This window comes from Colossoma macropomum, unplaced genomic scaffold (genome assembly GCF_904425465.1).
Source record: "Colossoma macropomum unplaced genomic scaffold, Colossoma_macropomum, whole genome shotgun sequence".
In the NCBI taxonomy this organism is placed as follows: domain Eukaryota; kingdom Metazoa; phylum Chordata; class Actinopteri; order Characiformes; family Serrasalmidae; genus Colossoma; species Colossoma macropomum.
The window spans coordinates 2,059,708-2,085,873 of NW_023495565.1; the positions used below are offsets into that span (position 1 = coordinate 2,059,708).

Consider the following 26,166-nt stretch of genomic DNA (forward strand, 5'->3'; position numbering starts at 1 on the left):
TGACCCGCCCTAGATGGTGCGGACAACATTCCCTGCGGACAGGAGCCATACTCTCAGTGGTAAATCTCGGGGAGGGGGTGCATGCGTTTACATCAACAACAACTGGTGCAATAACAGCAAAATTGTCTCAAGCCACTCTTCGGAAGATATAGAGTTCCTAATGCTAAAATATCGACCATTTTATTTGCCAAGGGAATTTACAGCCATTAGCATCACAGCTGTTTACATTCCCCCCAGTGCTAGCACAAAAGATGCACTATCCACACTGTACCAATCTGTCAGCACGATGCAAAATGCCAAACCGGACTGTGTTTATATCGTTGCTGGAGACTTTAATCAGGCCAACCTGAGGTCAGTACTATGAAATTACTACCAACATGTGGATTTTGCAACCAGAGGAGAAAATACACTAGATTGGGTTTACACAAACATCAAACAGGCTTTCAGGGCAGCCCCCCACCCCCACCTTGGAAACTTGGACCATCTCTCTGTTATATTAATTCCAGCATACAGTCCACTGTTAACCAGAAGCAAGCCATCTGTGAAGCAGATAAGGACCTGGCCAGAGGGAGCAGTTTCAGCACTTCAGCACTGTTTTGAATGCACTGACTGGAAAGTGTTCAGAGAGGCTGTCACTGTCAACCAACACGTCAATCTGAGGGAGTATGCTGAGTCTGTGATGGGATTCATATCCAAGTGTGTGAAACATGTGACCGTCATCAAGAATATCACCACACGTGCCAACCAGAAACCTTGGCTCACCAGAGAGGTACATGCGCTTCTGAAAGCACAAAATGATGCCTTCAAGTCTGGGAACAAGGACGCTTGAATAGGAGTGTGAGAGCAGCAAAGCGTGCTTATGGTCAGAAAATCCAGAGTCACTGCACTGACTCCAAAGACCCCAGGCGCTTGTGGCAAGGTATCCAGTCCATCACAGACCACAGGTCCCCCCCACCACCACCCTACGATGACAACACTGACTTCCTCAACACACTCTATACTTAATTCAGCCGCTTTGAGAAAAAGAACACTACCACAATAATGAAAGCCCCTCTCAGTCTGGATAACAAAGTACTCTGTCTCGACCCAGCTGATATCTGGAGGACCTTACACAAGGTCAATCCATGGAAAGCTGCAGGTCCTGATAACATACCAGGGTGTGTACTCAAGGAATGTACTGACCGACTGACACTCGTCCTCACAGACATCTATAACACCTCCCTGAGCCAAGCCATCGTTCCCTCATGCTTCAAGGCCACCACTATCGCACCACTGCCAAAGAAGTCACCAGCATCAACACCCAATGACTATCGCCCTATAGCACTAACTCCCATTATGATGAAGTGCTTTGAAAAGCTAGTTAGAAATCACATTACATCAAGACTCCTGAGAACACTCGACCCACTCCAGTTTGCATACCACCCTAACCGCTCCACTAATGATGCCGTATCAGCAACACTTCGCCTGAGTTTAAACCATCTGGAGAATAAGTACAGCCATGTACAGATGCTCCTCATTGACTTCAGCTCTGCCTTCAACACAGTCATCCCCATGTACTTGGTAAGGAAACTCGGCTCAGCCTACAGAGAGGAAGTGAACCAACTCCGTCATCTGGTGTGACAAGAACAACCTGTCACTGAATGTTGACAAGACAAAGAAATTTAACTGGTTGCCAGTTAAATTTCGCATTGATTACAAAATTATTTTACTGACATATAAAGCTCTAAATGGACTCGCCCCTCAGTACCTGAGTGAACTTCTAGCATACTATGAACCACTGCACCTACTTAGATCACAAGGTGCTGGCTTACTATTAGTACCTAGAATTAATAAAGTTACATCAGGGGGGACAGTCTTCTCATACAAAGCCTCCCAACTTTGGAATAATCTTCCAGTTAGTGTTTGGGACTCAGACACAGCCTCATTCTTTAAGTCTAGGCTAAAAACTTACTTGTTTAGTCAAGTCTTTGGTAATTAGTTTTGTCTGTTAGATAAAAGGTGCAGATCTGGGGGTTCATGGACATAGAGTATTATGGTCAACTGGTAGTGTTGGTGCTGTCGTCCAGCTGCTCTCACGCATTCACTCAGGTTTGCTGACGGTGGAGCAGAGGGGTGCTTACATCTCAGGGAGCCCTAATGTCTCTGTTACCTTTCTGGTTTCTCCCTTTTAGTTAGGCTGTAATAACTAGACCTGCCGGAGTCTGTGCTGCACTCTGTTAATACTGTAATCTGTGATCAGTCACTCTTTACAGAACTAACTCTCTGTGTGTTTTCCTTTTCTTTGCCGAGTTGAACAACTCCCCATCCTGTGGGTCTGATGCTGTTGCTTCTTCTGCCTTGATCGGGTGCCCACTGCTCGCCAGCCTTCTGGACCGGTTTGACCACCATTGAGCTTCATGCCGTATAACGCTGTGCAAACCTCACCCTCATGAACTGACCCTCCTGATACTGCTGCTGCTGTATAAAGTAAAACTAATCTAATTAACCATTGCTCCACCTGTTTTCCCCTTTTTGTATAATATTTTATACTAATGCTGTTTGCTATTCGGTATCGACCAGAGGAGGATGGGTTCCCCTTTTGAGTCTGGTTCCTCTCAAGGTTTCTTCCTCTTGCTCTTAGGGAGTTTTTCCTTGCCACTGTCACCATTGGCTTGCTCTTGGGGGCTCGGACCCGGATTTTTCTGTAAAGCTGCTTTGTTACAACACCTGCTGTAAAAAGCGCTATATAAATAAACTCTGACTTGACTTGACAAAGCAAATTATTGTTCACTTCAGGAGGAAGCACTTGGTACATACCCAACTTACAATCCATGGTAATGGTGTTACCAAGTTTTTGGGAGTGCACATCACGGACAACCTGACATGGACTACACACACCACCTCCCTTGTCAAGAGAGCATATCAGCGCTTTCACTTCCTACAACGGATGTTTTATGTCTGTCTATACTGTCTAGTATGTCTATGTTGAGTTGCCTTTTATGTTATATTTATGTATATTTTTGCACATCAGAGTTGGAGAAACGCAATCTCGTTGAGCTGTGCACTGCTTGTTGTATAGTCTGAATGACAAAGTTCACTTTGACTTGACTTTTGACACTTTGACGTTGACTACAAAATGGCTGCTACAGAGCATCAAACCACATATTGTCAATCATGGAATATCCACTAAAATATGTATTTTAATCCATTTTTATTCAATTTTTTTACAATTACCTAAGAATAAAGTAGGTCATACCAGTGACTTCAACTAAAAGCTTCATATGAAATCATGAGTTAAATGAGAAAATTTCTGATAACTGAAAAGACACTGTGAACTTACTATGTGCTTTTCTTCACAGATCCTCAGAAAATAGGTAAAAGGAAGTCAAGTGACATCATCAGTGTGATTTTTATTTCAAAATAAGAGATTTTTGTTACGCAGTAACCCAAGTGACATGACTGCTGGGGACACAACTTTTATTATATATTTTATAATATTTATTTGGTATTTGTTTTCTTTATGTCATTTAGATAATATATTTCATACTCATGTATAAATTAATGTAGTTAAAATTGCAGAAAAACATGTTTTTTACCTCAAAATATGGCACTCACCCTTTACACATCACTGTGAGGACGAGCACTTTTGTGGTGCTTGGAATTCTATATGATTGATTTAAAAACCAATATTGCTAAATTGATGGCTCAAGTAGGTGTAATTGTTAAAAGAACTTGTTTTATTTTAAAATATAAATAAATTGTAACCCTAACATGTTGTCAAGTGTAATATATCTATAAATGCTAGGGACACAAAAATGGACTTTTCTAAATGGCTCATATATAAAGTGCACTTGTATGCAGATGGCACAATTTTATTAACTCCAGTGCTTGTTTACTGCCTTACAGTTTATGCTGTTCTCCAGGTCTTCAAATATTGAGTTTAATACGTGAATATTACTACCCTGACAGGATCCAGCACTGAGTGAGCCACAGAGTATAACTACCTTGGCATTTGGCTGGATGAGAAGCTTACAATTAAATCTCACGTTAATAAACTAGCCGGTAAGAACAGAGACTTGGATTCCTATATTAAAAGATATCTTGTCTGCCTATGTATGCCAGAAAAAGAGTTGTGGAGGCAACCTTACTATCAGTATTGTACCTTCAAACCACTAGACTCAATCTATCAAAAATTTGAAAATTTGTCTCTAAAAATCGGCTTACTGGTGTCACTCAATCATTTTAAACTTTTAGTCTCTAACCACCTTCAGACAGCCTGTAATTGTTTTAGTTCAGTTTGACTTTTCCTTTTCTTTTTTCATTCTATCGTAATTTTATTTTATCTTACTATTTTATTGCAACTGTTTTATTTGATATAAATTCTTTGTGTTCTATTTTAGTAAATCATTTTATTTCTAAGATTTTTAGTTTTCTTATTGCTTATTAGTTGTTTTTTTTTTTACTTATTTTTAAGTGTTTTCCATGTATATTTTATTGCTATTTTATGCCTGCTTCTTATTTGAGCTGTTATTTTTATTTCTTTATTAATCTTTTTGTCTTCCCGATTTTTCATTTTAACTTTTTCGATCCCTGCGTAACTTGCTCGGCTACACTGTAAATGAGGGTCACTCTAAATGTACTTGCAATTTGAAATAAAGGTTGATTGATTGATGTAGCAAATCACTGTGTATGGCACTGTCATGAATGAACAAACTGAATTGAATGACAAAAATATTTTCCTTAGAAGTGTTAGGATGTGGCCAACAAATATTGGTCAGGTTTGATATATATATATATATATATATATATATATATATATATAATATATAAATTTAAAAAATTATTATAAATAATTTAAATAATTAAATAATTTCACAAAGCAGTTGAAAAAACAATTTACTGGACAATACCATATGGAAAATACCCTTATACACATTTTGTACACACACAAGTGTAAGATTGATCAGTATAAAAATTGGTCTAGAAACCTACTGCAATCAGAGTGCATTCCAATCAACTGGCATCTTTCCAGATGCCTTAAGAAAACTATTGGTTTTTGAGAAGTGTCTGCATCCGAAAAAGCCCAGGTGAGCGGAGTATGGCGATGGATGAGAAGTCTCCAGGACATGATGCCGAGTCTAAAAAAATTGTAACATTGTAATCACATGTAATCACCTACAGCTGAAAGCAAATTTATACATCTGAAACTGAATAGATCTGATTATTACTGTGAATAACAAACACTTCTTTATCATGGTTAAAGACATAGATATAGCAGCTGAGGTATTTTAATCTGACTTTGGGTTTCCAGCTCATCTCAAATGGATTGCTCTGGATTTTTTGGGATTTTTTATTGACACTACATGTGTAGCTGTTAATCTAATTAAAATCATAAAAATCTCAAGGACTGAATATGATTCCTGGAAACAAAACCTTGGCCAATTGACTGCAAAATGATGAAAAATGATTGACCCTCTCAGCCAATTGTCTCCAAACATTTCTTCCTCGTCAAGTGAAGGAAAACTTCCACAGGAGAACATCTCAACCTGCAGTGAGTATGACACTTGCAGTAAATTAGTCAGAATTATTCGACTAAGAAATGGTGAAATGATGTTATTGAGGAATGTAAAATACTCCACACACGCTATGCTAATCATCTGGAGGGCGGTGTTTTTGTTTTATTCTTGAAGCTTAAGTATTAAGTAACTTCATTATTTACCTACTGACACTTAGCTTGATTTATCAGTTAGACTTAACAGGACTGTGCAGTGCTCACATTTGTGACTAACACATCATGTGTTAAATAGTAATACACTCGTACACATTGTATTCTTTGTGTTGTTTCATTAAAATTTGGTAACCTTGTGTAAAAGTCCTCCTCAGCATGTAACATTGCTCCAGTGTTAGCTTTAGCATTCGTTTATTTGAAGTGTGCGTCAAGTGCAAAAAAAGGCTTTGCGTCTATGTTTGACTCTTACTGTGCAGTGTACGCTAGCCGTTTCTACCAAGAAACAGAGCTAATTGTCAGTATTCTTTCTATGTTGTGCATTCTAGGCCCATAATCAAAACAGGAGACAGCTATATTTTAAGATGTAGCATCAGCATTGCACTAGTATAAACCTTGAGAAGGTACCAGGTAGCCTGAGCTGAAAGTTTGATGGACATAGCACAAGAGACTATGGGAGGTGGGATGTTCTCAGAATTTTGCCAATGGTCAATTCCTTGAATTTCCTTGAGTCTTGGCAACCTAAAGAATGTCCATACAATGGACTGTACAACAGATAATGCTAACAAAATTACAACAGCCAAAAATTTTTACATCTGTATCTGTGAACTTACTCTATCAATGACTGCACCTTTGCTTTGAGCATAGGATCCCCACAGCAAAAAGACGAGGCTTCTTAAACTCCTGCTCAGGGCCAAAACTACAGCATCAGTGAAGAGCTCCCAGCCCTGACTGTGGTGCGAGGTGGGCTGTCGGTCTCTAACAGTCAGCACTGAGTTCAGGAGCAAGACACCTAAGAGCAAAAATGGACATAATTTTTTTGAGAGATAGACAACACTGAAAACAGAAATAAAGCCTTGGAAGGGACCTGAAGATAGTAGTTAAGCACTGAATAGCTGCAGGCTTTGATGGTTTGGCCAAAAATCAAATGTGCTAAATTTCCCCCCTACCCCAATTGTAGTTAATTGCCATTTTTGGTGTCCAAAGCTTGCTTCTTTAGTTTTGCACTGCAGATACGAAGCCAATGTAGCTAACAGGTAATGGAAGTTTGACCACCAGGTTATCATCATGCAAACTACGAGCCTTAAATCATCACTGACTTGCTTCAAACTGCATTGAACTGTTACATAATCTCAAATAGATGGGGTTATGTGGTTTCTGGCACTGTATGGCATGATAAAAAAAGGAACAAATTATCTACAAAATTCAGACCTTAAGCTGGGTGCTACTACTGTTTTAAACTATGGGACATACCCATTTTTTAGTTAATAGTATGTAATATGGTGTTATAAACCACGTAAGCAAGTTTATGCAGTTTTCACAATGCTAACCTGGGGCCGTATTACAGAAACTTCCTATCTTTTTGTCTTAACTTAAGATCTGACAGGTCAAGATAAGATTTTTCACAAAATCGTATTATAGAAGCAAATCTTATCTTAATTTAGGAATCTTATTATAGAGAATTTTATCTTATCTCAAGTTAGGAAATCTCAACTTACTCGATCAAAGTCGAAAATCAACCATATGCATACACCTGAAACATAAAAACACATACTAAAAATCATCAAGTTTTTTAGCCCCACCACTAACTATTGTTACTGGTGTAAAAGAGGTCAAACATAACTAAAGCATGGTAAACTTGAAGTTAAAAATATTGTAACAGCACTTTGTGCTGTTTATCAGAGCTGCTCTGTAGTCAACACTTTATCCAACAACTTAAGTCAAAGTGCCGTTTTCAATGTAGATAAATGTAACGTAAATTATGCTAGTTATAGTGCTATGCTGCCTATAGTACTATGCTGCCTGTAACAGAAGTTAAGACACTTCAGGGGTTAACTTAAAGTTAGGACAGAATTTAGGATTTTTTTTCTAGTTAGGATGTTTCAGTAATACTGTTTATTTATCTGGAGTTAAGATATAACTATGAACTTAGAAACTGTTGTTCTGTAATAGCTTCTGTGCTAAATTCAGTCTTAACTTAAGTTGTCATGGTAATAAAGCAGATAAGATTTCAGACTTAAGAGCTTTCTGTAATATGGCCCCTGGTGTCTAGAAACTTCCATTACTTGATAACTACATTAGCCTTAGAGCCACAGTACAAAAATGAAGAGCAAACTTTTGACACCAAACTATGTTGGCTGACAGACTACATTTGAAGGAAAACTGTATACATTAGTTTTTTTTTAACCAATAGTACTTCAAATATGACAATAAGACACTGCAATATCTGTAGTTCTGCATGTAGGGGACTCACGTGAAATGTTGATTAGTCATAAGACTTCTGTAGCAGCCCATTTGTTGATTTGGCCTAGATTTTGGGGTTTGATGTCCATGTTTGTATAATACTGTAATGGATGTAATTTAACAGAATATACTAACCCTGTTTAGCCCATCCTGTCAGGTCCCCATGACCAGGGTGCTGGAAGTTCTCAATATCTATTGCTAGTTCAGTGAAAATGTTTTCCAAGCTGAAACATATGAACAGTAATTCAGATTTGAACCGTAGCCTGTTTGTTATTGGCATAACCTCACATAAAAGATGAAGGATTATTTGTTTGCAAACTTGTTGGCTACAGTTATGCAAACTTGTTTGCAAACTACTGTGTTGTGCTGTGCAATGCTGAGAAACTTAACAATTTGTTGATGCTAAATGCATGTTTATCAAGTCACTGAAATTTGAAATCTCCCTAAACAACAAAGGACTATACATGGACCCAAATTGGTTATTGTCATAAATACACGTCTTACACATTCATTTAATGGTGATTTCCTAGTAGTTAGTGAGTAATAAATGTTTAACACTAATAACTGAATAATAAGCTTTCCTTATAACAGATTAGCTTTGTGCTCAAACAAAGACATACGGTCTGTTTTTAACATGCTTTTTTAACATGCTGTCACAGATTTCACCTCATAATTTAGGAGAGCATACCACTTTTGTTACAAGGTTGGCCATTTGCAGGACAAAGGGAGAATACTGCAACAAGAAACAGACTCAGTAAGCTAATTAGATATGTTTGCTAAGTCCAAGCTACATAAACTCTGTGAAAAATTGTTTTGTTTAGCTTAAGCTTCAGGTTTAATCTGTGGTGTACTGCCTTTCTTTTGTTGTTACTCGCTAAGCAGCCCTTAGCATGCTAAATAACAAGCTAGCAGAGTATAACAGATGGAGTGGTTTGCTACACACAGTGACCCCAAAGAGTATTTGGACACTTAGCCATTGGTAAACTTGTGTTTCAAATAAATGCAGCTTGGTTTGACATTTTGTTTCCTAACACAATGAAGTTAATATAAAGCCCAATTTGAATGTACAAATCAAATGTTATAAAGACACTTGCACTAGTTTCATAATTAAATGTTACTTTTTTTTTTAATTATTCTGTTGCCCTGGGTTACAAACAGCTTCTTTGTTATTTTTCTTTATGGGGTTTGAAAAGTTAACTGCGTCAGATTGCAAAGATTTCCCGGCCAATTCTGCTTTCGGCTACGGTTATGTAAACATAACCCCTAAGCCCCTTCAACAGGTCATCTAACAGACTTCACTTGAATTGCCTTTAAAATGCTGTTGGGGATTCCGTCAAGGGGAAATGGTGAGGACGAGGTCCACTTATAACATTTGTGTGGTATTATTTACCAATCATTGTAATATTTTTTACCTAACAATTTTCCAAGCACTCGTTATCCCTTAGAATTAAACGGATGTGTAACTAATATAAAATAAATAATCCCTCTTCTAATTGACTGCCCTCTACTGTGCCTCATTCAAAAAGTACTCAGAGCTGAAACTCTCCTTAGAACTTCAATATTAATAGTCGAAGCTAAACCACTGTAGGCTGAATAGGTGGATGTACATAAATTAGTTGATTGTCGTGACATCACAAAAACAATTAATTCAGAATGGACTGTTTCTGTGGGCATATGGGCTGGGTAGTAAATGGTACATTTATAAACTTTAACAATGTTATATATTACTTCAAACTCCTTTATTTAAAAATATGAAGGAAATTTAAAGTTATTTCAGGTGTGTACCTTGGAGGTGGCAGAGCAGGTCTCTGTACACTGAAGCATAAGCCATGGGCCTGACCTTTCCTGGGGTATGGGTCTTGGCCAAGGATGACTACTTTTACCTGAGGCCCCAGAACAATACACATCAGTAACTCATCTGAGCTCTTAGCCAGCTTGAACCCTTTCAGTGTTTCATTTTGCATTTAAAAACTTACATCCTCAAATGCACACACATTTGTCCAAAGGAATACTTGCTCTGCACTTGGGTAGACCGCAAACCGTTTTCTCTCCTCAGCAATAAAATACATCAGCTAGAGGAAGACAAAGATAAAGAGAGAAAGAAACATGCACTAGTAGATGTACTTAGAAGTTTCAGTGCAGTTCAATAGGAAACTCAGTACTTAAAGATTTTTTAAACCTAATACTTTTTTACTTAAGTTTTTTTGTTACGCTTTTGTTATACTCAACCTACCTCCTGCTTATGATTCATGACTATTTTCAGTAAAGTAAGCCAAGGCTGTGAAGTAAAGAGAATGAAAATGTGTTCTTGTATACCTTGGTGAAGTAAGGTTTGGTGAACTCATCCCCAATGTGCTTTCGCCAGGTCTCTCCAATGGGCACAGGAACATTGCGGGCAAATAGTCTGTCCAGTGCTGCCTGCCTGTTCTGTTCTATTTGCTTCAACTGCTCAGCACTGAGCTGTGGTCCATTGCTACAAAGTCCCTCTTTTGTTAGTGATTCGATTTCCCAAAGAAAACAAACATCAAAACTACATGTAAAAAAACAACTGCTGCATAGTTAATTGTGCCACACATTTTCATTCAATCAGATGGAGTGGAGTTATCATATACAGACTTTGTTACCAAAATATAAAATGCAATTAAAATTAATATCAGCATATTCTCAGTCTAACAAACCCCTTGCTAGGTACTATGCAATTTCTCATGTCCAAAAGTTAAATTTGCACTTTTTGTAATAAAAGGAAAGCAAAGCAAGGCAAATCTATATATTAAATTCCCTTAAAAATCTTTAATTTTAATTTGTAATCACAAAATTCTTGCCAAAGTGGTGCCCCATATTTCACATGACATAAAATTAAGTCATTAACATTTTTAAGATGCAGATGAAGTATTAGATGAAATAGTGGCAAAATAAATACATAAAAGATATAAAAATCTTGGTGATAGAAATAATGACAAATTTAGACTATATGAATACCTTGTGACATCAGTGCTTTAAGTTAGCAAGAGGTTTCTTCTGTGGAACGTGCATGTGTCTTTGGGAGTTTCTTGCACCCAGAGCTGCAGCAAGCTCGTGTGGTATGCAAATCTGTTTGCTCTGCAAAATGCAAAACTGATTGGTTAAAATTTGTGAAAGTGAAACTTCAAGTTAGTTCTGAAATAGGTTTGGGTTGAAATAGGTTGAGGTTTAAACCCATAGCTGTAACTGTTAATTTCTCAGCTTATCCTGGCCCAGTGTAAGCTTTGAAGAATGGGTTTAAAATGACTACAGCGTTAGTTTGTAAGTGTGCACCACATCCTAAGTGGCAAGCTTAAGCCGAAGTGAAAGCCAGAGCTCAAGCTGTCATGTCAAACCATGTGAATCCATGTTGAGGAAGCCTATAATGGAATGTGTAACATCTGTATTTGGGATGTAATTCTGTTTACACGCTTTTCATGAATTGCGATGCTAATTCCTTATAAATAAATATTTTGAAAAATAAATCTTTTTAAAAATCCACACTAGAGAGCCTTACTATCAACTTTCCTCTTTCTAGAGGCCCCGAATAAACTTGGGGATTCCTGCAGGACTGGAGTGCAACATAGTTTGGTGATTTCCCTGCTCAAACACACCTGCTAAACCTTCTCATTAACAGATGACCTTTCCATTAACAGTTGAATAGGTGTGTTTGAGGCAAGGAAATAACCAAACTGATTAAATGAAACTGACTGTAAACTGAAGATCCCTGCCCAACCTGATCTAACAATTTTCCTACTACCCTATCTTTGATGTCTAAAGTTTGCAATCAGCACTCAGCAGCATCCAATGCTCTATATTTTAATATATATTTTGTTTTCCAAAATTAAAGGACATTTCCATACAAATAGTGGAAACATTTTTTTTTAAGTTTTTTGTTTTTAGTGTATATCTATAATTAGTTAAATAAAATTAAAATTAAAAAATTCAACTATTATTTGTAAAGCATTTACTCTCTTGAGACTAAAATCAGTTTGGGACATTCTAAAATGCTTAGAGCAGCCTGAGTCTGTACAAGTCAAGATTGTTATGATAGCCTATATTCTAACATTAATCAAGCACAGATTGTTTCATTACACATTGACTGGTTCAGTCAATTATACACTTTTAGCAAAAGGGCTTATATATAGAAGGGGTTCTTTGGCTTGTAACACCGTGGAACTCTTTTTTGTGCTATAAAGAACGCTCTTCAAAAAGATTTCTGAAAATAACCGTACACATTCTTCATCGATCTGAAGAATGCTTTCACGATGCAAAGAACCCTTTAATCATGCAAAGGGTTACTGGAGTGTTCATGGTTCTATATAGAACCATTTTCTTTATTAAAGAACGCTTGAAGCATCATCTTTTTTAAGAGTGTAGATGATACAGAAGGTAGCTAGACAGAAGAAAATGGCAGTTAAAACTATTGCATTGTTTCCCTCAGGGACGATAAACCTGTGAAGTGTTACAGCACTTGTTGCAGCTTCCTGTTTTCAAAACTAAGACTATATTGAGCAGCAGTGTTCATGTGGGCTGAACTGTAGACAGAAATTTGATAACTATATCACACCTATAACTATATTACACTGTTTGATTAGTATAGCAAATCCCACTTTGGATGTAAAATAGGGTTTAATTTCAAGTGTCTATCTCTCTCTCTCTCTCTCTCTCTCTCTCTCTCTCTCTCTATATATATATATATATATATATATATATAATATCTGTTAAATAGACTTTACATTATATATATATACATTATGTAAAGTCTATTTAACAGATATAATGAAATGCTGTTGTCATTAAATATGACAGAATAAATATAATTTATCTGTGCTGTTATGTAAACAAGGTTCAAACATTAAAAATTCTGTAACTTGCAAGACCAGGACCTATTGACTTGTGTTACAGCTTCATGTTTCTCCCACAGCACAAAATTATATGACAAATTCACCCAATCAATTCAAGAGATAAATAAATAATGCTGACAGAGATCATGTGGGACACAGAAGTTTGACCTCCAGCTTTTGATAAACATAGCTTAATTCTGTTTTATATATAGAAATGTACAGTTTTAAGCAGCATTAACAGCTGTAAGAGATGAAAGTATGAAATGATGATGTAAAAATCATCAGCTGCACCACTTTCTCACAATCACGAGCCATGTCTTAACGGAATATAGGTGGTCAATTGACAAAATGCTTACACACACACACACACACACACACACATGCACATTTTCTGAAACCGCTTATCCTTCTGGGTTGTGGGGGGGTGCTGGAGCCTCTCTCAGCGGTCATTGGGTGGAAGAGAGTATACACCCTGGACAGGTCGCCAGTCCATCGCAGGGCAGACAGACAGACACACATACATTCACTCACACATTCACTCCTAGGGGCAATTTAGCATGTCCAATTGGCCTGACATGTCGGACTGTGGGATGAAACCGGAGTACCCGGAGGAAACCGACGCAGACATGGGGAGAACATGCAAACTCCACACAGAAAGGACCCTGGTTGCCCGGCCGGGAATCGACCCCAGGCCCTTCTTGCTGTGAAGCGATAGTGCTACCCACTGCAAAATGCTTATAAATTAACCTATTTATTATGTATATATAAATATAATTTATCCATAGTCTCTGTCGGGACTATGTTTAACAGGCTCTTGGCTGCTGGTTACTCTTGGCAGCAAGACTTCACAAAATCTGGTGCGTTTGTCCAAAAGTATTCCCCCAAGATTCTCTGAATCTTTTAATGTTATTATGTACTGTAGATGATGAAAAGCAAAATTGTTTGCTATTTTACGTTGAGAAACGTTATCCTTTAATTTGCTGTCTTTCACAGAGTTGTGAACCCCTCCTCATCTTTACTTTTGAAAGCCTCTCCGGAATACTTTTTTATACCCAATCATGTTACTGACCTGTTGCCAATTAACCACCAGGTGTTTTTCTTTTAGCATTACACAACTTTACCAGCCTTTTGTTGCCACCGTCCAAACTTTTTTGAAACGTATTGTTGGCATCAATTTCAAAATGGGCATACAGTTTCAACATTTGATATGTTGTCTTTGTACTATTTTCAATTAAATATAGGGCTTAAATGATTTGCACGCCATTGCATTTTTTTTGTTACACTTTTTGGAAATGGGGTTGTACGCTATAACTGTACTTTGACCAAGTAATTCTGAAAAATATCTGTTATTTATGTGTTAAATCTATACTTCAATGAAGTGTGCTTAAAACAGTGCTCGCAATGAAATATTCTGTATTAGCAGTTTGATATTATTAGTGATAAATGTGATGTCTGGCCATTGAATGTGTAAATATAAAATACAAGGGCACTTTAAAACAGCTTTAAATATTGTCTTCCTTGTGCTAATTTAGTGTTATTTGTATGATACATTTTATATCAAATATAGATCTAACAGTGAAACAAAATCACGCCACAACAATAGGATGTCAGAGTACTTACATCAGGAGAGGCGCCACAACTCCAAAATTGGTGGGGCAAAACAAACTGTTTCAAATAAAAAAAAAGGCAGCTGGCTGAGTGACGTGCAATTAGGCCACTGACTAAAACTGCCTTTCATGTCATACTAAGAACATGTCTTTATAAACCTTTTCAGAGGTGGGAGGTTTATAAAGGTTTATAAACCTTTTCATCGTCATGTCTCAGATCTGGAGAAAGTGAACGTCAGAACATACGCCGTCAGACCAAACGGCCTCAGAGAAAAGGTATCAGACCAAACGCAAGCCTGGTCGAGCATATGCTGGTTCATATAACTTAGAAAACTATTGTGTATCTCGATATAAATGCCAGTATAACATTTTTTAATATAACATAACAGTTTTTTCTGAGGCCATTTGGTCTGATGTTCAGTTTCACCAGATCTGAGACATGATGATGGTTTTTCTCGAGGCTCTAAGTTGTTTAGCTTGAGGAATGATGCCGTTCTGACGCGGAGGTCTGATGATGTCCTAAAATGTACCCCGTAGCCCCGCCTAGTGCTAATTAACATATATTTGCATGTTGGTCAGTTTGAAAACGGAAAAACAAAAGTTGGAAATGAAAAGTAAATCTCCAGCAGGTGGCGCCAATGTTCGTTTGAATTTGCCTTTTCATTCTGACACTTAAAGCGCGTCCACGCCAAAAACTGAATCACAAATAGTCCCTTTGCTGTTGATTTATCTATTTTACATTTTCATTTTAATTTTGTCAGATATGCAGCTGATTGCTATGGAAAAGAAATAAGAACGTAAACATTGCATTTTGATTTTAGTTTTGACACGTATTCTGCATTTTATGCATCTTTTCTCTAGTAGCTTTTTCATTTTAGATTTGGCAATGAAATACCAGAACAATGACTAAAATGGAATGACATATAGCTGTTTTGAATTTATTCATGCACATGTGAAAAACTGAATTGCAAATGTAGGTATTTCATTTCATTTTCAATTTTGGCAGGATATTTGTGCGGATGTTTGGCAAAAAGTGGTTTGCATTTATATTTTATTGTTTTAATTTAAATTTCTTTTTTGTCTGGATTCGCCTCCCATACTGTGTAAAGAGCATGCTGTATGAAGCGTCTGTTCCTCTGGCTGCTGCCGCCGAAAGCTGTGGGTTTTTGAAAGCAGCGTTACTCCAAGTGGAATGGTGGGTATGTAAAATAAGTACTTGCAGATACCTTTCTGACAAAATGTATTACCTAAAACACTGGTCCAGTGATAAGAAGTTAGCTAAACGCTAAAGTTAGCTTAGTGTTAACATACCGTTATTAGTTTTTTTGACGGTTCAAAATTTATAACGTTAGCACCGTGTTTGCATGTACTTGTTTTGTTTCTGTCAGATTAGCTATAACATTAGCTAGCAATCAGATTGGTCTTTTTGTCGGTTCACAGTTCATAACGTTAGCTAGGATGTGTGTTTGCATCTGCTGGCTAATGCCGGTTGCTTATGGTAACGTACAATTCAAAATTGTGTTTGTTAAGATTGCACATTAGTGATGTGTTGCTTTTATATAGGAGCAGATTAGACAACTTTTCAAAGTTTTCAAAGAAAGACATTAATTTGCCATTAGTAGTTAGCGCTGTGATGGTAAGGATTTTTTATAGTGCAGTGAAAAAGTAACGTATCCCCGCGGTTTGCGATTTACCGTGAATCATCACCCCTGCCCCCACCCCATCTCGCGTCTCGCGCCAATCGCGCCCCTCTCTCGGCCGAGCCTCGCGCCTCGTTCGAATATGCAATAACGCGGGTATCATCACAGCCCTAGTCAGTGACAGAGGTTGGTTAACGTTTTGCAGTGGAGTTGATGGAACTGCAAAGACTGAGCTAAGTTTTCGTATGTTCTGTTCTTACAGGTTCTTCAGAAGATGCAGTGGAAGTGCAAGTATTGTGAGTTTAAATGTGAGAAAAGGGGTCTCCAGGAACGAGGCTCAACTAGTCGCTGTAGTGGTTGGAAAAACAGTCTGATATATAAAATGGCTAATTACAGAACAAAGCATAGGAAATCAGGATACCTTGGTGTGGTGGTAAAGAATTTCAAGAAGGCCAAGAAAGGCGAGCTCAGCTACTGACCCAACTTTCCTAAGGGATTTTATCAGTCAGGCTTCAAGGGTGCCCAAAAACACGGTTGAGGAAATGCACAACTTGTAAAACAGAAGATGGATGTGACATTTGCATTGAGAAGAAAAGAGGTGGTGGAGTCTAAACCTGCCATAAGTAAGATGTTAGAACGCTGGCCTGCTCTTTTCATGGAATATCAGGTATGTTCAAGAGAGATAATGCCAATGGTTTTGCCTTTATCTTCCCATCATTATTTGATGTCATTTTGATGTCTCTGGATATATTTGTCATTGTTTCTTAATTTATTCCATTGCCCATTTATTCTTCAAGGCCCATATTAGAACGTGTGGCGGTTAGGATATTGGTCAGGTGTAGCTGGTTGGAACAAGGAGCCTTTAAACTGTATTTTTCTCTGCATTTTTTTTGTATTTTACAGGTGTACATGGAGTAACAGGATTGTGAGCAAGAACCTCAAGCAGGATTTCTATGGAAGCATCAATCAGCACAGTTTTCGTCTTACTGAGATCTAATTTGAGATCAATCTAAGGGAGGGAATATTGAGCAGCTGTTGACACAGCTATCACAAGAGACCAGGGTTGGTCCATAGCAATTATACACTTGCACTGCGTTGTTTTTCACTGCTTATGTAGTAACAACATGTCACAGAAAGTGCTACTATATTGGTTGTGCAATACAATCAAAATTGTGCTTGGTTAGTTCAGCATTCTTATGGACCATTCATTTTTTATTATTCTAATTATGTAATTTGCCTTGTCACTTTACTTTCCAAAAGACTAAAGGGCCAACTGATGTTCGGACACTGGTGCTCAGAGGCCTTGCAGGTGTCCTTGGTGACATCTCCACAGACTTCTACAAAACGGCCTATGTAAGTAACCTCTTACTTTCTCAAAAGAACCATGACAGCGAAATCTTGAATTTTCACCACTATTCGATAGTTCCTGTCTTCAATAAACCCTGTCAGTATAGTTTTATACAATTAAAGAATAATAAATGGTTCCACTTATTACTAGTACAGGCTGTCCATCCAGTTAGTTTGTGGTATTTTGTGAGATTTCCAGTCTGCCATGATCTCCTTTATCTCCCAGCACTCTGACACAGTGAGGCTGGATAGGTGTTCTTTTGTGCACACTCTTAAAAAGATGGTTCTTCGAGGGTTCTTTAGTAAAGAAAATGGTTCTATATAAAACCATGAACACTCAAAAAACCCTTTGCATGATTAAAGGGTTCTTTGCATCGTGAAAGCATTCTTCAGATGGATGGAGAATGTTATATTCATAACATTCTCCATCTATAGGTCTGTATAGAAGCTTTTTGAAAATGCTTCTGTATAGCACCACAAAGGGTTCTTCTATTGTATACAAGCTTGACATCATAACAATAGAAGAACCCTTATTCGTACTATATAGAACCATTTTCTTGAAGAACTCTTGAAGAACAATCTTTTTTAAGAGTGCGTGGAGCTCAAATTATTAAATGTACACAAGGAAAATTTTATTGCAACACGTCTTTCTGAGCTTTTTCCAACCTCCTTTGGGTGATGCACCTGTTTAATCTACTCCAGCAGTCATAACAATCTCACACCTTTCCTCATACATCTGACTCTCCCATGACTAGACTATCTTGATGGTTAATTGATGAGTAATGTTATGATTGTGCTCTTATGCTGTTAGAACTCTGATAACTCATGCTGCCACGTTGACATTGGGATCCTCCTCATTCAGCATAAAGGTGCTGTGCTCTCCTCATCCCTCCATCTCAGTCCAGCCCCATTGAAGATCATCACTGAGGGAGAAGTCGTGATGAACAACATTCAAGACCTGCTAAAAGCCATGTGCATTAGGCTTGGGCTTACATATGCACAATATCTCAACTGTCTCAAGTCTATGAAGAACACATTCCAGTTCATCCAATAGGTACTTCTCATACTGGGCCACAGTGAACTAAAACCCAGATTACAAACACTGAAAAACCAGCTTGCGTTGTAAATAAAAGCTGGGTCAAGTCTATTGTAAGAAGATGTGGCTGCTTTCGTTTTTTCAAGTGTTTATTTGTTTTGTTTGTTTTTTCACTTCAACCTGGTGCCCCTGTGTTCACCATGTTGTTATGGTCCCCTCTTTGACTTCAGTAGCTTCTCCAAACCTTCAAGTTTGATAAAATACAAGACATCTCACATGGTTTCATTGCCCTTGTCACCAATGATGCAAAGGAAAAGTTTAACAGGTGCTTGTTTTTTGCATTATATGAGAACTGATTTAAGTTTAATGAGGAATAGGAATGTTCAGCCACAGTACAAGATGTAGTAGTATGCTCAGAACTGCATATTAGTGCTCAGTTGATATGATATAGTTAACACAGTTTATCAGTCAAGGTGAAGTTTTGAAGGCTTGTATCAAGTTATAATGCATGTTTTTGTGTCCAGTCATTTACAAAAATATAGCAGATATTATACAATGCTGTGCATGTATATCACTTCTCCTAACAAGTTGGAGTTGTTACCGAGGAGTTTTAATTTCTGTTTTTATTTGTCTTTTGGTTGACAAGTTTGGTATTGGTGCAGTAACCTATTTGAAGTGTTACCTTGCAATGTTTTGTCAATAAAATACATTGGAACATTGAAATGTATTGTTGAAATTCTTCCCTTCCAATTTTAAACTACAAGAAAACATTACTTATTTTACCACATTATTTTAAGTAGTGATAATATTATATTTATTTGTTTTTTGTATGTTTAACTTAAAATAGTTATTTTATAGAACTAAGACTTCAGAAAAGATATTATTTATGTGAACTTATGATTTTGAGGAAAGACTACTAATGTAAACTGGATTTGTGTACTACATCCATTTAAGGTTCTTTGTTAATACAACTTAAAGTGTTTAGTTTCACCTTTGTGTAAAAACTTAAACAGTATAAGGCAACGAGTTTCCATGCAATTTTCTAGTCAAGATAAGAGTGTACATTTGTATCACTATCATTACGCTGCCCCCTTTCTAGCTCAGTCCCTTCTGCATTAAACTGAGCTACTGCGAAATTCAAATAACTGAACAGTCATTAGTTCATATACCAGGTGGAAATGTGAACATTCCTCTCACTCAGTGTGTGAACTCCCTCATTTTCAGCTGCCCATGTCACTGCCAGAATTTTCTGTGAAGGCAGTATTGTCCCTTCTTTGACCTCAGCGTCATGCAGCCGGCTGTCTTTTCTTCATGCTTGTCATTTTGTGATTGGCTGAGATGGAATCTGTTCCACTTCTTCGTGCTCTTCCTTTTGAGCATTGTCTGATGACTTATGTTCAGGATGGGTGTACTTATGTCTCAGCAATTGACCCACGATGGTATGTCATTGCTTACGTATGGTTGTAGGTGATAATGGTGCAACACTTGATCACCTCAACAATCTCTAACTATGTATAGGACAGGCCCAAGACAGGCAGTGATGACACAGGGACCTTGTCATGGAGCTTAGAACTTAGGGCTATAGTCCTTTTTTAGGCTGCTGACATTCACATGGACTAGATTACCCATATGACATGACTTTTCTTTTGCATGCATGCCAGAGACCTTCTGATGTATTTGAGAAGTATGTACGTTCTGTCTTGCCAGATGGTGAACTTTCTGGCGGTAGGACTAAAGATCCTCAACATAATCTCATTCCTTGACTCCTGAGGTGGCACCTGCTGTTCTCAGCCAGATGTTGTGAGGGTGAAACACTTCTCTACCCAGCATGAGTTGAATTGGGGTTAATCCAGTGGCTGAATAAACAAACTGTGGTAAGCAGCAGGGGGATATATTCATGCCAGTTCCACCGATCCTGATCAAAATACCATCTTAACATCTGCAATAGTGTTTTACTGCCCTGATCTGTATGGATCTCCAGTGAGGCTCCAAAAACAAGAGATAAAGTCAAATGATTGTCTCTTTGCTGTTGTCTCTGCTCCTCTCCTCTGGAGCTTTGAAGCTGCAAGTTGTTTTTGGTTGCTACCTTTACTTCTAGGCAAGTCCTCATTCTGTTTTCCAGTGATATATCATTATCACAAGAAAGCTTTAAGCTCTGTCAGCACAAACAAAGGTGATGTGGAGCTAAACGACAACATGAACACACAGCATCAGTAGGAGCAAAGTTACACAGCCAGTGGTCAAGTTTCTTTTTCACCCACCTTTTATCGCTTTCTTACAAATGTTCTTGGTTTCTATGGCAGGCAGATTGGACATATATTCACCTGACAGGGTTTATAAATGATCCATTTCACTCCTATCATTCTGTTCTGATAGTTCTCTGTTGGTTTTGTTTTGTACTGCTGTTTTACATTAGTCTATGGTGAGTGACATTTTTTTCCCCAAAAAAGGCCCGGGGATGCATTGCAAGCCAAAATTCCTGGATGTGCTGATCTGATCCATTGTTGTACTGTGGTTTATGTAGAAACAGCTCCAAAGACTAATGATGGAGATCACTTTCAGGAACTTACAGGACGCTCCAAAGACTATAAAAGTGATCACTATTATTAGTATGTGGAGTCTTTTCTAAATATACTACAGTGCCCATATTTTTTTGTAATGAAGAAATACAATTAGCTCCATATTTATTTTGGCTCTGTATGCCACAGTGAATTTGACATGAAACAATTTACATGTATTTTAAGTGTATGTCACCATTAATTTTAGGGTTTTGTGTGAACTGCATAATCTTTTCATGACATTTGCTCACAATAAGAAAAATACAGAAAATCATCAGACTTTTCCTTTAAAAAGACACCCCACAGTTCCTAACCAGCCAAGCTGTTGAAGTTCAGCAGGCCAGAGAGAAATTTAAAAACTGAGAGGAAATATTTAATAAATATACAAAATAATTTGTAAAAAGTGATTTGTCTAACTAACCAAAAAGTTGCTGCCCATTACTTTTGGTTGATGATTAATTTAATTAATGATTTGTCTTTGTTATTTTTGGAAAATTTCATGCTGCATTGCCAAATCAGTTTAGCATAATATGCAAACACCAGTACTTACTCCAGTGAATAAGTTGCCAAGCCTATACATTAACAAGAAACAATTCAGAGACTATTAAAAGCATGTTTTAATTTTTATAATTTTTTTTTAATTTGTATAAATTTTCTGTACCAGTTTGGCTATAGCTGATAAAGAATGTCGCAACTTACCAAGTACTGCTTCATAAGGCTGTCAGGCTTTTCATTTAAGCAGACAACAATGCTTTTATGATGCATTCCCGTTGTTCTTCAGCACTGGGATTCTGTGGGCGATCAACAAGTGATTTCGAACAAGTCTTTCTAAATGCACCAAAGGTTCCAGATTTGGGTTCCTTTTTGCCATCGATTAAAGAGTCAGCAAGAGAGCTATATATATATATATATATATATATATATATATATAAGAGAGCAATTTATATATATATATATATATATATATATATATATACATACAGTGGAGGAAATAAGTATTTGATCCCCCACTGACTTTAAAAGTTTTAATACCAAAAAAATAAATTAAACGTCTCATAATTTTATGCCAGCTTTATTTTAACAGTGACACATAGAATATCAAAAGAAAAACTGAGAAAATTACATGAAATGAGAAATAAAAATTCATTTGAATTTCATTGAAGGAAATAAGTATTTGACCCCCTAGTAAAACATCATTTAATACTTGGTGGCAAAGCCCTTGTTGGCAAGCACAGCAGTCAGACGTTTCTTGTAGTTTTTTATAAGGTTTGCACACACTTCAGGAGTAATTTTGGCCCACTCCTCTCTGCAGATCATCTCCAAATCCGTAAGGTTTTTAGGCATGCATTTGGAAACGGGAAGCTTCAGCTCTCTCCATAGATTTTCTATGGGATTGAGGTCAGGAGACTGGCTAGGCCATTCCATGACCTTGATATGCTTCTTATGGAGCCACTCCTTTGTTTCCTTGGCGGTATGTTTTGGGTCGTTGTCATGCTGAAAGACCCATCCACGACCCATTTTCAGTGCCCTGGCGGAGGCAAGGAGGTTGTCACCCAGGATTTTGCGATACATGGCCCCATTCATCTTCCCGTCAATACGGTGAAGTTGGCCTGTGCCCTTAGAAGAAAAACACCCCCAAAACATAATACTTCCACCACCATGCTTGACGGTGGGGATGGTGTTCTTAGGGTCATATTCTGTATTTTTCTTCCTCCAAACACGTTGAGTTGAGTTGAGGCCAAAGAGCTCAATTTTGGTCTCATCTGACCACAGCACCTTCTCCCAGTCTTTCTCGGAGTCATTAATATGTTCATTGGCAAACTTGAGGCGGGCCTGGACGTGAGCCTTCTTGAGCAGAGGAACCTGGCGTGCACTGCAGGATTTTAAACCATTATGTCTCAGTGTATTACCAATGGTTTTTTTGGAGACTGTGGTCCCAGCTGCCTTAAGATCATTAACCAGCTCCTCCCGTGTAGTTCTTGGCTGATTTTTAGCCTTTCTCATGGTCAATGAGACTCTACGAGGCGATATCTTACATGAAGCTCCAGACCTAGGTCGATTGACAGTAATGTTGTATTTCTTCCACTTCCGAATAATTGCACCAACAGTTGTCACCTTCTCATCCAGCTTTTTACTTATGGCTTTGTAGCCCATTCCAGCCTTGTATACGTCAACAATTTTGTCCCTGACATCTTTAGACAGCTCTTTAGTCTTGCCCATGGTGGAGATGTTGGAGTGTCACTGAGTCTGTTGGCAGGTGGCCTTTTATACAGGTGACAATTTGGGACAGGTGTCTCTCATGCAGGTAACAACTTCACTGAGATTAGGGTGTGTCAGTGGTCTGTGGGAGCCAACATTAGTCATGGGTTTTAGGGGATCAAATACTTATTTCCCTCAATGAAATGCAAATTATTTTTTATTTAAATATTATTTAATTTTCTAGATTTTCTTTTTGATATTCCATCTCTCACTGTTAAAATGAAGCTACCATAAAAATCATAGACTGTTTAATTATTTGTCAGAGTACAAACTTTCAAAATCAGTGGAGATCAAATACTTATTTCCTCCACTGTATATATATATATATTCATTCATTAAAACTAATTTCTAACTATTCCTGACATTTAATCCTTCCTTAATATAATCCATTCCCTCTCTTAGATCAGTTAGGATCCCTTCTATGTTTTAAGAATAAGAAAGGTCAGTAATACTAGAAACAAAGAGTTATTTCAGCTTTTATTTCTTTCGTCATATTCCCAGTGGCTCAGAAGTTTACATACATGTGGTTACAGTGGTGGATGAAGTACACAAACCATGTACTTGAGTTATAGTAGAGATACCCAAGGTAAAATACTACTCCAGTAAAAGTGGAAGTCCTCCCTTTAGACCTCCACTTGAGTAAAAGTACAAAAGTATTTGCCCTCAAATGTACTTAAGTATCAAAAGTGAAAGTACTAAAAGATTAATTATGACTCTAATGTCCTATTATCATTTTTGTAACATGACTCTTGCTTTATCAACTAATTTTAGATGAAAATACTCTAGTGTCACTCTTGTAACACCAATATTTTAATAGAATATCATTAATTAGTCTGTCACTGATGTCTATTAAAATGATCAAAAGCACAAAATACTGAAGGCAAACAATTTCCATTGGGTAGAACCAAGTGGCTATGAAATAACTTTTTGCGAACAAGCAAAGTTTCTGTTTAAGATTTATTTGCAACTAAGTTTAAATAAAAATTAGTTTCAATTTAAACAAGTTTTTATTAAATTTTATTAAAAAGTTTAAATTTAATAAAAACTTGCTTTAAATACAGGTTCACAAATTAGTTTTCCTTTACTATATTGTATCTGTAGGTCTCTGTTCATAAACATAAACTAGTGTTTGTATATATTCAGAAAAAAGAAACATGCCAGTCACAACTGCATATTTTTACATGTTTTTTTTTTATTGTGGTCTATTTACACAAAGTTTGGTTAAAGTCAGGAGTTTCTTCCATCATCTATGTAGGAATAGGCACTCCCAAACTTTTATGCTGTTGCACTGTTGTCATTGAACCATATGCTTGCACTGGGTAGGTATTTCCAACAGGTCAAAACACACTCAAAACAAAGTGTGCACTGAACTCTGATTGGTGTGCTTGCTTCACGCTTCCTTCGTTTTGACATGTTACATTTTTATGCTTACATAAGCCAGAAGGAACAACAGATTTTGCATAATGTAGTGGAGTGAAAGCAAAAAGTCACCAAAAATGGAAATACTTCAGTACAGTACAGATACACAAAAAAACTACAGTAACGAATTACATTTACTTCATTACTGTCCACCACTGCGTGGTTAGTATTTGGTAGCACTGCCTTTATTTAATTTGGGTCAAAATTGTTTAATTTGGGTTAAAAGTTTGAGTAGTCTTCCACAAGCTTCTCACAAGTTGCTGGAATTTTGGCCCATTCTACCTGACAGAACTGGTGGAACTGAATCAGGTTTGTAGGCCTCCTTGCTTACACACGCTTTTTCAGTTCTGCCCATAGATCTTCTATGGGATTGAGGTCAGGGCTTTGTGATGGATTACTTTCACTTTATTGTCTTTAAGCCATCATGCCACAGCTTTGGAAGTATGCTTTCTTGTATAGCAGCACGTGGTGGCCCACCCATCATAGGTTACTAGAAAATATTAAAGCATGAAATTGTTTCCATAGTTCATGTTATCCAGAATTCAGAGATAAGATTCATTGGTTGCTTTTCCTGCAGGGGATGCTGTTGTCAGGGGGAAGTTGGAGTCACTTTAAAGCAATTGGCCGAGAAGCCCCATCCCGCGTTGTGTTTTCCCACCCGTATTCCGACAAACCCAGCGTCCTACACTCGGATATTTTAGTAATCCCTACTCACAAGCAGTCTGCGCTTTTAGAACACTAAAGTTCCTCTCGTATGTGATACAATTGGTTGCTACTTATACGTCATCTTTTTTCCCACTCACAAGGGTTAGGAGGCTACAGCCAATCCTAGTACAGGGGCGGGGCTTTTAGGAATACGGGTGGGGAAAAATATTGGAAAAAAATATCAGACTTGTGCTTGACGCAAGCGAGCAACGATATCACACTTGTACCTAACGCAAGCAAGCAACGAACTGAGTTGGACCAAAACCGAAAATGGCTTTTATCAGTGTGGTGAAACCGTAAGACTGTGGAGCGCGACGGAGAATAGCTACCTGGTTTTTTGAGGGGGGCGGTGAAAGAGGAGGCAGCTCTTTCCTTCCGCTCCAGCCATGGCTCTTGTGACCCTGCAGCGCTCCCCTACGCCTACCGCGGCGTCCTTGGTCAGCACCGCGACCCTAAACGCGGAGGAGGTGAGTGAAAGCCCGCTGAAGCTGCTGCCTACGCGTACAGACGCTGGAGGAAGCACCAGGGGTGGGTAGGGGGGTAGACCGGTGGCTGACGAGATTTAATAGCTAATGTTATCCCGGCCTGTTAGCCAGCTATACGCGATCGCTTGTCAACGCACTTTTTCTTGTTGAGGATATCATATAAATCATAAATTTGACCAAAAACAAAAAAAGTTATTTTTCGTTAGAGATACTCAAAGTTCTAGGCAGCAAGCTATATGTCCTATCACTAAAAAATACATAAAAAACTGGCCTAATTAAAAGAGAGCATAGACATGTTTAAGATTGGTTACATTT

The 26,166-nt window shown here is 37.7% G+C and overlaps 2 protein-coding genes across 3 annotated transcripts in view; one reads left to right on the forward strand and one right to left on the reverse strand.

The window, feature by feature from the left end:
• Positions 1–4,976: 4,976 nt before the first annotated feature.
• Positions 4,977–16,126, reverse strand: ungb (uracil DNA glycosylase b). Its single transcript, XM_036562916.1, has 7 exons — positions 16,122–16,126; positions 10,265–10,478; positions 9,925–10,020; positions 9,734–9,831; positions 8,084–8,172; positions 6,319–6,497; positions 4,977–5,117 (listed from the first exon to the last, which is right to left on the reverse strand). Exons 1-7 carry the CDS (start codon positions 16,124–16,126, stop codon positions 4,977–4,979), a joined length of 822 nt encoding a protein of 273 aa, XP_036418809.1.
• A 9,399-nt stretch (positions 16,127–25,525) lies between these two features.
• Positions 25,526–26,166, forward strand: part of ssh1b (slingshot protein phosphatase 1b) — a 49,215-nt gene continuing 48,574 nt past the window's right edge. For both annotated transcript variants that reach the window (XM_036562985.1, XM_036562986.1), the window contains exon 1: positions 25,526–25,833. In XM_036562985.1, coding sequence (XP_036418878.1) covers positions 25,753–25,833 — 81 coding nt within the window. In that variant the 5' untranslated portion in view covers positions 25,526–25,752. The remainder of the gene's footprint in view (positions 25,834–26,166) is intronic.

Excerpts from the sequence above, each read along its gene's own strand:
- ungb (XM_036562916.1), bottom strand. Across the intron at positions 10,021-10,264 it reads CCAAACCTTACTTCACCAAG|CTGATGTATTTTATTGCTGA; the intron begins GTATACAAGAAC and ends GTCTTCCTCTAG. Across the intron at positions 8,173-9,733 it reads CCTGCTCTGCCACCTCCAAG|CTTGGAAAACATTTTCACTG; the intron begins GTACACACCTGA and ends CATATGTTTCAG.